General features: G+C 34.4%; 1 protein-coding gene and 1 long non-coding RNA gene across 3 annotated transcripts; both read left to right on the top strand.

Annotated features, from left to right (window-relative positions):
* Positions 1-374: 374 nt before the first annotated feature.
* On the top strand, positions 375-2,528 carry LOC113272088. Its single transcript, XM_026521994.1, has 4 exons — positions 375-804; positions 898-1,090; positions 1,939-2,155; positions 2,307-2,528. Exons 1-4 carry the CDS (start codon positions 375-377, stop codon positions 2,526-2,528), a joined length of 1,062 nt encoding a protein of 353 aa, XP_026377779.1.
* Positions 2,529-5,898: 3,370 nt separating this feature from the next.
* LOC113274833 lies at positions 5,899-8,595 on the top strand. 2 transcript variants are annotated; one of them, XR_003323280.1, is made up of 4 exons: positions 5,899-6,093; positions 6,405-6,513; positions 7,129-7,214; positions 7,522-8,595. It is a non-coding gene; the product is annotated as an uncharacterized LOC113274833 (long non-coding RNA). The 2 variants fall into 2 exon arrangements; XR_003323281.1 differs by lacking the exon at positions 7,522-8,595 and having other exon boundaries at positions 7,129-7,439.
* Positions 8,596-13,097: the final 4,502 nt, after the last annotated feature.

The following is a 13,097-nucleotide window of genomic DNA, read 5'->3' as shown; positions in this document are numbered from 1 at the left end:
AAAATTTAGAGGCGGAGAAAGGTAAACTCACCTAATCTTTTTCTGTTTATTTTAGGGATTCTTCGGGTTCATTTTTTTTTTATGGATTTTAAGATAATTTGTTGGAATATAAGGGGATTAAATGACCTAAACAGAAGAGATATAATTAAGAAAAGACAAGGGACTGAAAGCCTAGTATTCTTCTTCTCCAAGGGACTAAACTACAACAGTGTAATGATCTTTTGGTGTGGCAAACTTGGGGTAACAAATTTATAAAATGGTTGGATGCACCTTCTGAAGAAAGATCTGCTGGAATCCTTTGTTGTTGGGATGATTCAAAGGTTGATGTTCTTGACTCTTTAGTGGGTCATTATTCTATCATTATTTTGTGTAGAATGGAGAACACTAATTTCAATTGGGTTTTCACTGGTATTTATGCACCTAATGCTAATAACAATAGCGCAAGAAATCTATTTTGGAGGGAGATAGAGAAGGTGATATGTTTTTTGAAATTACCCTGGATAATTGGAGGCGATTTTAATGAAATTCGATTTACTCATGAGAGGTCTACTGGTGGTGAAGATTCAGTTGGTATGAGTAGATTAAACAGATTCATTTCTCAACATGAGTTGTTTTATTTACCTTTACATGGAGGTACTTATACCTGGACAAACAATCAGTTCAACAATATAAGAAGTCGCATTGATAGAATTATGGTTTCACCTGAGTGGGAGCAGCAAATTCCTAATCTAATGCAGCAAGCCTTGTCAAGACCATGCTCTGATCATAGTCTCATTGATCTTTCATGTGACGGTGTTAAGTCAGGTTCAAGTCCATTCCGTTGTGAGTATTAATGGTTCACTAATCAAAATTTCATTAATTTTATCACTTCTACTTGGATGTCTTTCAATGTTACAGGTAATGTTGGTTTCTCTTTTTGTAAGAAATTGCAACTGTTAAAACCAAAGTTAAGAGACTGGAGCATATTGGAATATGGAGATATGGATATGAGACTGGATGAATTGGAGAACACTTTTACTTCTTTATATGCTGAGGAAAATCTCAATGATGGTCTTTCTGAGGAACAATTGAATACTAGGCTGCAGGCAAGGTAAGAATTTTGTAACTTAACAATAGTAGCTCACATGCAACAACAGGATGACAACACCAAATATTTTCATAGACTAGGAACAGAAAGAAGAAGAAAGAGCTATACTGGTGCAATTAAAGTAATAGGGGGAAATGACAACAGATGACAAGGAGATAAAAGAAGGCATAGTTGAATTCTTTCAAAATATTTTTCAGAATCAATGTGCAAGGTCTTCCACCATTGCAACAATGCATTTCAACATAATCTCAGAAGAAATGAGGACTTGGATGGAAAGTAAAATTACTGAAACTGAATGTTTATCTGCTATGAAGAGGCTTGGTCAATCTAAGCTCCAGGGCCAGATGGTTTCCCAATTAGATTTTATGTGATTGCGTGGGACATAATCAAAGATGATTTGATGAAAGTGTTTCAAGAACTTCAAGAGAAAAAAAATTTAGATTTGAGGCTCAAGAACACCTTTATTGCTATGATTCCAAAAAAAGAAACCATTGAGGAGATTAAAGACTTAAGACCTATAAGTCTTATCCGTGGTGTCTATAAGATCATTTCTAAAGTGCTTGCAGACAGATTTAAGGCTACTCTTCCAGGTGTCATTTCTGCCCATCAAACTGCTTTCATTAAAAGAGGCAAATTTTGGATGGTGTGTTAATGGCAAATGAACTCATTGACTTTAGAATAAGATCTGGTAAAACTGGTTTGCTTATCAAAGTTGATATTGATAAAGCCTTTGACCATGTTAACTTGGAATTTTTAAATGAAATGTTGCACAATATGGAATTTGGGGACAGATGGGGAAGTTGGATATGATGTTGCATTGAGTATGTTATATTTTCTGTGTTGATTAATAGGACAGCTGAAGGCTACTTTAAATCCAAAAAAGGAATTAGAATAGCGGATCCTTTATTCCCCTTTATTTTTCCTTTAGTAGGTGAAGCCTTATCTTATATGATTCAACAAGCTCAAGAACAAGGTTTAATTATAGGTTTTCAAACAGCAGAAGGAGACAAACTTATAAGTCATTTGCAATTTGCAGACGACACTTTAATTTTCATGGATGTTGAGCAGGTGAAGAACCTTAGATTTATTTTGCTTTCTTTTGAACAGCTCACAGGTCCTAATATCAACTTTGCCAAAAGTCAAAAATTTGGAGTAAGTTATAATTATGATTTAACTCAATTTGCTTCAATTTTGGGTTGCTACTTGCTACACTGGTCAGTTGCCAACAACTTATTTGGGTCTGCCTTTGGGTGATAAAAGCGGTGGTGTTGCAAAGTGGGATAAGGTGATTGATAAGTTTAATGCTTGTTTACCAGGTTGGAAGAAGCCACATTTAAATAGAGCTGGAAAAATCACTCTTATCAACAATGTTCTTGCAAGCTTGCCCGTGTACTACGTGTCCCTTTTTGTTATGCATGTTTCAGTTGCAAAAAAAATTTGAAAATCTTATGAGGGACTTTCCCTGGCATGATAAGACAGGGAAAAAGAAATTTCATCTTGTCAAGTGGAAAGCTGTATGTAGAAGGAAAAAATTTGGTGGGTTCTTGGAGTAAAAATATTACAAATAATGAATAAAGTTATCTTGACTAAGTGTCAGTGGAGATATGCAAAAGAAAAAGATGCATTGTGGAGGGAAATTGTTTATGAGTAGTATGGTGCTGAACAGAATGGTTGTTTCTCTAAAGTCCCAAAAATTACTTATGGTACTTCAGTCTGGAAAGGAATTATAAATTCTGATTTAATTTTCAGAAATTTTGTTAAATTCAAAGTTAATTCTGGCAGTGATACAAGATTTTGGATGGACACTTAGTTAGATGAAGGCCCTTTATATCTGAAGTACCCAAATCTTTTTACAGTTTCTGGACATAAGGATCGTTCAGTTGCTGATATGTTTTTGGAAGAGGATGCAGTTTGGGATTTAGCAATTCCTAAAATATTAAACAACACAAGAAGAGTGGAGTTCATAGATTTGCAAAACAAATTGATCTTGGTAAATTTTAACATAAATGATAGCGATGAAATACAATGGTCTATTGGTGTTAAAGGTGATTTTTCAGTTAAATCTACCTATGACGTAGTTGCAGGCATTCCAGAATATCAAAGTCAAAGTCATATTTTCAAATACATTTGTGATAAGTGCATAATTCATATAATTTTAGTGTCCATTCCATACTTTTTTTAGCTATTATTCTTACATATTTTCGCATTATTACTTTTGTTTTCTCTTATTTGCCTACAATAGGTGAATCATCCAAAAGGGATCTACAAAGTTCTGAAAAAGAGCTAAGAAGATAAGTATCCCAAGTACCCAAGCGCCCAAGTCCAAGAGAAGTGGAAGAAGTGCGACGAAAAGGAACAAAACACTCAAAATCAAGAGAAGGGCCAAATACCTATCTTAACTCATTCAAATTAAGGATTTCTCATCATTATCTTTAAGATAATTTAAATATAAAAATAATGCAAAAAGAATGAGGTCATTCCGAGTTCGGATGAAGAAGTTGTGGACAAAACAAGCTTTTATTGAATACCGAAGACAACAAAGTTCGCGGACGGGTTTCATACTTTAATTCCGAAAATTTCTGCTGGAATTTGAAGTTCGCGGACTGGGTTTGCGAACTTAGCAAGTGGAAAACGTGTATTAATACCTTGGAAATCCTAAGGGCACGTTTGGATTCGTTATTTCGGGTCGGGTTCTTGAACCGAACTAAATACTTGATGGCCAAGCAATGTAAACCTATAAAAATGGTATTAGGTCAGGTAAAATGAATTGACTCTCATATTATACTTTTGTTCTTCGTTAATATTTTAGGGTTTACCCCTTTAGGGGAAAACCGGGTAATCGTTTAATCATGAGAAACTAAACCTTTGTTGATTAAGGATGAATTCAATGTTCTAAGCGTGAAGCTTTATTATTAATACAAACCTACTGAGAGTTTTTATCATCATCGTTTGTTTTCACTATATCTAGGGTTTATGATTGATTTATTAGATTATTTGGAGTGCACGCTGGATTAATCTTTTGATCATTCTATTGTTAACAAAGGGTTAGGATATCCGTGTAATTGTTGAATAACCATTACACAAGTAGAGAACGTGAGACCTCTCAGAGGGATTCTGTAGAGAAATCATGTGTGAAGACAACACTAGTAAGTGGACCTTGCGCTAAGAGTCTAATTGCTAGGATCAATCTAAGTTCACATAACTTAAAGCTTCCGATTGGGTTACACCTTGAGTGCGCTACTACTTGGTGGTTCAGTTGGATAGAACTTGATATGCGAGCACTTCGGTATCAGGTTACACAAGGAACTTTGGGGATAACACTGCTCTATCTGTTATTCTACGGTTGGTGTTGAAATGGTTCTTAAGAGCGATAGATAAGTATTCTAATCCTGCTAATGCTTGGTAACATCGAAGGATTCCTTGATCATCCCTTTCTTCTTATTGTCTTTATATTCATTTTACAACCAAAACCCCCTTTTGTTATTTACTTTGTTTTGTTGATCAAATAACCTATCAATTACACAACTCTCTGTGGGAATGATCTCTTACTACCGCTATATTACTAGTTAATTAGTGGAAAATATATTTATTAATTTGTTGAGCCTACGAAAGACCATACAAATTTTGGCGTCGTTGCCGGGGAGCAGTTGTTAATTGATTTGTTATTTGTTTAGCTTGTTTTTATTTTCTCTTTTGTTCTTGTGAGTCGTCATGTTTCCTTACGGAAATAACATGTACGAACAACAAGATTACAAATATAACAGTGGTAATCAAATATGGTTTCCAATCTCATTCATATGAAAACTACCAACCATCCTATGGGTATAATCAAAACCAATCTTTTGGCTATGATCAATATCCCACAGAATCTTATGGATACTCTCATGCATATTAACAACCTTTTGACGGGTATGTAAGTGAGAAACCACAAGGATGGGGGGATAGTTGTTCTTCTAATGATGATTTCTCTAGTCTTGCAGATCTAATGCACCAATTTATGGATAATTTGAATCGGGATAACCAAAAGTTGGAACATACATTCAAAATACGGGAGAATACTATAAAAAGACTGAAGATACACTCCAAGAACTTCAAGAGGGCATGAACAACTTAAGGAGAGACATGAATCAAATTAAGGAAGAATTGGAAAAAGATGAGCATCCCTTGGAGAATCGTTGTAATGATGATGAAGTTATCCCACCTCCAGATCGTAATAATGATCATTCGCCTATTCAAAAGGAGGAGCCTTGGTATGACCGAACCATTGTTATGAACAGTGTAACATACTCGAATGCATATCAACGTTACAATGAATGTACAAATTACAATGTTTTTAGGCCGGTCGATTTGCAAGAAGTAGACCCGATTACTCCCTCGACGGATACTCGTACAAAATACCCCAAAATATACACCGAAGAAGAGTTCCTGAGAGCTGAATTTGATTCAGATGACGAAAGTGTTGAAGAGATGGAGATTGAGAATGAAACCAAATTGATTGAAGTCGTGGAAGACCCAATTAATCTAGATAACAATAGTTTGATAGAGGACCACGATAAATGTAAGGATCGAAAATAAGTTAGCACTTGAAAAAATGTACTAAATAGTCCTAGCTTGGTCATGATAGGCTCTTTATGTTATGATTAGCTGCTCGATTAGTGTAGTTGTATGTCTGGTTAAGCGTTCATTTTTAGTGTTATTCATAGTATTAAAAATAGAATTAAAAAAATAAGGCTTGGAAACAGGTGGTGTTTTCTTAGGACAACACCTATAGGGACACCAGGGATAGAATAGGGAAAAGGAAATAAAAAAAATACAAGAAGAAGAATGAGGGGAGTTTTAGATTATTTTTACAAAAACTAGATTAGGTCGGTGGGAGTACCTTGATGAACTAGTTTACATCTGCATCTTAGATGTGAATTTTGAGTTTAAGACATTGAATTGCTAAGCTTAAGTTGGTTAGAGTGGAAAGAAGGTTAGGGGAAGGGTGAAATTCAATCTGAATTGAGGTGAGTTTCTGTTATTTTTAAACGTTTGTTTTATGAAACTGTTTGTAATTGAATGTAAATCAGTAGGTTAGGTAGTTTTTCAGAAGAACAATATTCAATCAATTTCATAACAGAAACATCGTTTTTGTTGATTATGTTTAGATTTCCAAATTAGCTTAGGGTTGAATTAGAAGACGTATATGAATTTAGGAGAGACTTCAGGAATGATACAGGACATTGAAAAGAAAGCAGTTTGTAGGGAATTAAAGTTGAAACAATAATTGTTGTTCAGAATTGGTTAACTATTGTAACATATTTTTCTTCTAATATAGCTGGTGCATAGGATTAAGGGTTTGGGATTCAGCTGATGGACTAAAGTGGCGTAAGGGTTTACTACAGAGACATGGTGGGAGTTTTGCACGAAACTTTATTAGGCGTTGAGTATGTTTAACCGACTCCATTGACTTTAGTTGGGTTGAACTTAATTGTGAGATTCTGTATGTGTCATATTTGACTTGTGTGTTTATTTATCCGCATTGATGGGTGTGTGTGTGGTATGCATTGTTTGAATCTCTTGCAAGGAGTGTCTGTGTTCCCCACAGTTCCTAGCTATGTTGAGTAGGGAGGCATCTTCCCCGTTTCGATACTATTCAGTAGGGCGGTTTCTTCCCCGTTTCGATACTTATTAGTAGGGAGGTTTCTTCCCCGTTACGGTACTATGTATAATATTAATCAGTAGGGCGGCTTCTTCCCCCTTTCGATACTATCTAGTAGGGCGGCTTTTCCCCCATTTCGATACTATATATACTAATTTATTTAAGAGATTCAGTCTATGCATACCCCATTTGTTTGTTTTGTTTTTCTTCTTGATACTGACTCATGGCTTGGATGGGCTCTTCATGAGGATAGTTTGTAAGGTGACTCAATGTTTGAATGATATTTTGTTGATTGGGTTACATTATGCTCTTGTTCCTTGGTTCCAATATCAGTTGGCAATTACTACTTAATTGTAAGCTTCCTATGGGCTTTGCTCATCATCTTTTCTTTGAGTGTCAGGTGAAGCAACTGCAGCTGAGAACGTACCAAAGGAAACGGAAGGCGAGTTCTACGTTTGGTTTGAGTGAGAATCCTTTAGTGAAAAGGTTGGAGTACCAAAGATTCCATCCTATTCTGTGCGTAGTGTATATATCTTTTGTGGTGTCGATAGCTTCTTATAATATGTAAATATTACCTTTGTATCTTATACAGACTTAGGTAAACTTAGATATACGAGTCTGTGATATAACAGTTGCATTATGTATAATAAAGCTCTTTTGGTATAATGGTTCTGGATGCATACCTTTTGTTAAGGTCCATCCTTAATTCAAGTTCTGTGTCAGCTTGGGAGTTCTTAAAATTCTTCTCATCTTAGAATTAAACACTGTATAGTAACTTAACATCGTTTTTTAGGGACTTACAAATAAGGGTCGTGACAATATACTTGAGGTAAATAATTCACTGGAGATAATTAATGAGGATCCGATACAAGGTTTGTCTAATCCTTTGCATAACTCTATATCTATTGATCCTTTTCTTCCAATTGAAGTAGTTTCTCAAAGAGTTGTTAACCCAACTTTTAAAAAAATACCTCACTTAGAATTGGAGTTGTATGCTTCCAAGTTTTAACGGATTATTTTGCTTTTAAGTATCCACCACTTGATGTGTTTGATTCGAGTATTGTGCAGGTTCACCAAGCTGAGGAATCTTTTGAAGTTCCCGAATTCTATGTTCTCTATCCACTTTCAAGTGTAGAAAGAATTAAGTGTGGGGGAAACTTCAATAAAATGATAGTTTCAATATTTATGTTTTGTGCTAATGTTTTTGTGAAGCTGTTATTTGAATTGCAGATTGTTATTTGGAAGGATTACCAAATTTTCAGATTGTTGGTGTACGGACGATAACAATAACGTCGGACTGACGACGTTAAACCAAGCGCTTCGTGGGAGGCAGCCCATCGGTTTTATATATCTATCCCTTTTGTTTTAATTTTCTTAGTTTTTCATATCATATCTTGCATTCCCATCTTAGATTTTACAAGTCCTATATCTATAATGAAAGTTTTGACGAATTCTGACTGCACACTTGTCACGAAAACAGCTCTCGAGACTTCATACAGAGTCCGATTTGAGTGGTTGACCCCAACTTTTAAAGAGAACAGATATATCTTTCTTTTCCAAAAATAAAATTTGGAAATCGGAGTCTGTTAAGTTGGAGCGATAGGCCTGGACATTTGAGTTTCGGTATTTTTCCATAACTTTTTCAGATTTCATGTCTGTCAGTACGGAGGTCATAAAAGTCAGACCGTTTATCGAAACACTATTCCCTATAGACACCTTATAGAAAAGACGCATGCGAACGACTTTCGTTTAAGATGTTTTTCCTAGTTCTCTACCCATTTATACAGTTTTCGAGTTTTTCAGGACTGTTATGTCAGAAATCAGAATTTTCGGTTTTGAACATTGAGGACAATATTGAGTTTAAGTGTGGGGGAGTAGTTAAGCATGTTTGGCTTGCATAAAATAAATAAATAATAATAATAATAATAATAATAATAATAATAATAATACTCTTTGATTTCTTGCATTATTGAGACTTCATCTTTTGGAGTTAATTATGAGCTATTTAGATTGAGTTCTTATGTTTTTAAGGTTGAAACAGTTCTTACGGCTATAGATCGAGTTCCACTTTATCATTCCACAATCCTTAAATATATACGTTCATAATTGAATGCGAAACTAAGCTATGGTGGTCGTTTGAAAGATTCATCCTCGCAATTAATCATTACTGAATCACTTTCTTTTTATCTTTGCAGTTTTATGTTTCTCTAAAGTGATTTGGTGGGATCATAGTCGATGAAAACAAAAACCATATCATCATTATATAGCAAGTCAAAAAGACTATTGATGAGGTTCTTGACACTTGGATAGCAGTATGTGTGAAACGTTGTCCCTGTCTTCGTCGCCTAAACAAGCATGGAGCGCAAGATCCAAGGAAACTATTACATACTTGCTGAAAAGGAAACATGCGCTTAGAGTATCTAATCATGTGGTCAAGTTAATGAGTGCTTCTCTCAACTATTGCGCTATAAATTGAATCCTTTGACGACATTCATACAAGTATTGTGGGTAACATCTTTCATTTTAGTCAACATTTGCACACTTCACTTTTCTATTTCCATGGTCTTATCTATCCATGTGATTTCAGTATGCGAGTGTTGTGACAAACGTTGCAACAAGTACAATGACTATCTTAGTAGAGTTTTGCAATCAGGTTGAATGTCATACGTAAGTAATTGCTTGTGTGTGATGATTGGAATGTATGTGGGATGTTTGCATCTAAAGAACATATGTATGCTGATTATCTTATTAGATACTATTATTTTGTGTCTATCCTTAATAGTTCTTCCAAGGCGAGAAATTAGAGTAGGTTTTGTGGGTATACCTCTTGTAGACCCTCACGAGACTAAAACTCGTCCACTAGGAACACCTAGAGGTTTAAAGGCTTGTTATACAATTTCGCAGCAGAAATTGTCACCTAAAATTTGCCTTTTCTTGTGGACTTTGGCTCACTGCAGATTACCAATAAGAGACATGCTTTCTGTGGCGATTCTATGGGGTATATGGAATGAAAGAAACAATAGAACTTTTCAGAATAAAGCTCATACTGAAGTGGCAGTTCAACAAAGATCAAGTACTTGCAATTTACTTGGTGTTTAGTTCTCAAGGAGTTTGAAGAACCTAGTTTCAATGATATTATAACTATTTGGTCAAAAACGTATTATGGTTTCCTTCAAGCGTAGAAGTAGTCTGTCGCTTCTATAACTCTCCTCTTTTTCTTCTGGTCAAGCTTTCTTTTCTTGTATCTTTGTGGGTTGTACAAACCTTTTGTACTCTCTCCTTTTTGATCAATAAATTCCTCTTTACCGATCCAAAAAAAATAAAAAATGCTTCAAACCTTATACCATAATCCAATGCATGATGACTGCCTAGAGATCATTACAACAAACAACAGAATGATCGACGATAAATCCAATAACTTCGTCTTGCATATGTATAATTCTAACTTCCTTTGTAGGATATACTATTGAGGCAAAGGGAGCCACATGTAACTACTATAGTATATAAGAGTTACGTAAAAAGAGGCGGACCCAACCTTCTAGTGGGCAACAGAGTGGTGTGGCCATGATATCACATTCCAGAGTGATTCTCACTCTACTTGATGTTGCTCAAAGGAATGTATGTGAAAGCTAGAGAAATCAGATATGTTATCATAGTGTCTTTAAAAACAACAATCATATGGCTATAACTTTTAAAATATCAAATTTTATTTCATTTGACAAGTAGATTTAAGATAACATGGGCTGCCAATACTGCACCTTATTGTAATATTTTCAACATTCAAAATAGAGTGAAAGGAGTAAAATTAGGAATCCTGCTAATTTTTTTTTAATTCCAGTTACTTTAACGAGAATATCTCTCGGTCTATTCCAAATTAGGATTTGGAAATATAATGTTAAAGTGTATCTTTCATTTTGTTAATAAAACAAAAAATGTTGAAGTGGATCCTCTCCGATTTTAAGATTGTCATCCTAACATAACTTGTTACTATGTTTATGAGCATCAAGATGTAGAGGAAGATACTATGATTTTAGCCGAACTTATTTATAGTGTCTTAGAAGATTTTGAAATGATGAAAGTTTAACTCATGATTGCCTTAGCATGAACTTCCATCAATTTTGAGAATTTTAAATCGAACATGTTAATAAAACTCTGTGTAAATAATCTACAAAAAGTTATTTCTCTAGCAGTGCATGAGAAAAGTACAACTAAATCGATAACTATAAAAGAATAGTTTTATACAGACCGTGGAAACTAAACCACATGAAAACCGTTGTAACACAAAACAAGTGGGCCCCATTCCCTGGTGAAAAACAGGGGGTCTCATTTTAGGGTGCCTGTGAAAAGCAGTTTTAACATGGTTTATTTTTCACGGTTCATTACGATTTTTTTCTATAAAAAATCAACTAAATCAGGATTTCTTAAAATCTGAATTAAAATAGATGTTTTGCCGATTCTAATATCATGCATGGTCTCGTATCGATAAATTTTTAAACGAGGGAGATTTTTCTTGATGAGTCTCTTAAAGTTGTTAAAGATAACCTCGAGAATTTAACTGTAGAAGATGAGTTTATAGTCTTTGTACTCTGTCGATGGAAATTTTCTCCTCCCATTTGCGCCTTTATGACAGGGGCGGAGCCAGCCCATTGCAAGGGTGTGCACTTGCACCCCTGCCCAGCTGGCTCCAAAGCCCATTTTAGGACCTATAAGATCTTTTTCACAAGCAAACCTATTATTGCATTTTTGTATCCCTAAAATTTTTGGTTGAATCCATAGTAAAAATTTTGTACCCTTCCCATGATTCTTAGTTCTGCCCCTGCGTTTGTCTATCTCACGGTTATTCAAATCTTGGTTGGCATGGGATGTCAATGTAAAATGAAAACGATTTTGGCACGATGCATTTTCTTTTTTATCTTTCTTATTTAAGTATGGGAATCAATTTTGCCAAGTTAGCTTAACAGCAAAAGTATTCTTATTTCTTTGATTTATTATGATAAGTAGGTTTTTCTTTCATGAGTTAATCTCATAGCTTGAAAACTGAAACAACGAAAACCATTAACCAGTGATGGTTTTCGGGATCGCACAAATAGCCAAAGTAGTTTGTTCTTGTTTTAACGTGGTATTATTCAAATTCGTGGATGTGGCATGTGAAGTATTTAACTATATTAGTTAAAGAAAGAATCTTATTATTGGGGCGGCAGGGGCTAGGGCTTAAAATACTAATTGCAACCCAAATGTGATAGGGGATGTAATTTATGTAAAATATCAAAAATACCATCATCCATAAGTAAATCAAAAATCTAGCTTTTTAAATCAATTATCTTCTCCTTCTTCTCTTTTTCTTAATCATATGTCATGATGCAGATGATGATCATCGTGATGAAGATGATAATCATAAAAAACTTAAATCTATTATTCTTCTTTCTCTTTTTTTCTTTCCATCGCATCACGATGTCATAAAAAGAAAAAACAAAGAAAACCCACCATTTATCTTTGGTTTTGATTACCAAAAAGCTTCGATTCGATTAAATTAGAGTTAAAAAATAAATTTCTGAAACTGTTTACGGTTGGGAGTTCTTAATTTCCCAACCGTAAATCATACTTTACGTTTTAGAAAATAGGATTTCCTGACCGTAATTTGGTTTACGGTTTGGACAACTAAAACTCGCGGCCGTAAAATGTTGTTTACGGTTAGGAAATCCTAACCTTAAGCGATTCTGATAATCACGATAAGAAAAAAAAAACAGAGGTTGAGTTTCGGTAAGGATTTCTTAACAGTAAATCAAAAATACAGTTAGAAAAATTGAAATTCTCACTCGTAGATGTCATTTTCTAACCGTAAGTTGACAAAAAATTCCAAAATGAAAATATTTGCATTTTTAATTTTATACTCGATCTTGGAATGAGTACTAGTTTATTTATCCTTGATTTTAGAATGAGTGGTACTTTATACTCGATTTCTAAAAAAATATACTCGGTTTTAGAATTTGATACCCGATTTCAAAAAATGTACGATTTCATACCCGATTTCAAAATGAGTATAACTTTGTACGCAATTTTAAAATGAGTATAAATTTATACTTTATTTGTGAACGAGTATAACTTATACTCGATTTCAAAAAAAGTATAAGTTCATATTCGATTTAAGACTGAGTATAAAGTGATACTAATTCATTATATGGTCGTAAAATGAGTACAAGTACATATTCAATATAAAAAGAGTTCAACTATATACTCATTTTCATATTGAGTAGAGTTAATTACGGATGACAAATATTAAATTTTGAGCCGTAAATCAGGTACATGGTTGGGAAACTAGGAAATTCTAGATGTAAATGTATGTTTACGGTAAAGATATTCTAGCCGTAT

This window comes from Papaver somniferum, chromosome 4, assembly GCF_003573695.1.
Source record: "Papaver somniferum cultivar HN1 chromosome 4, ASM357369v1, whole genome shotgun sequence".
Taxonomy (NCBI): Eukaryota; Viridiplantae; Streptophyta; class Magnoliopsida; order Ranunculales; family Papaveraceae; genus Papaver; species Papaver somniferum.
Note: the sequence above shows the minus strand (reverse complement) of the source record. Positions and strands in the feature narration are given on the sequence as shown.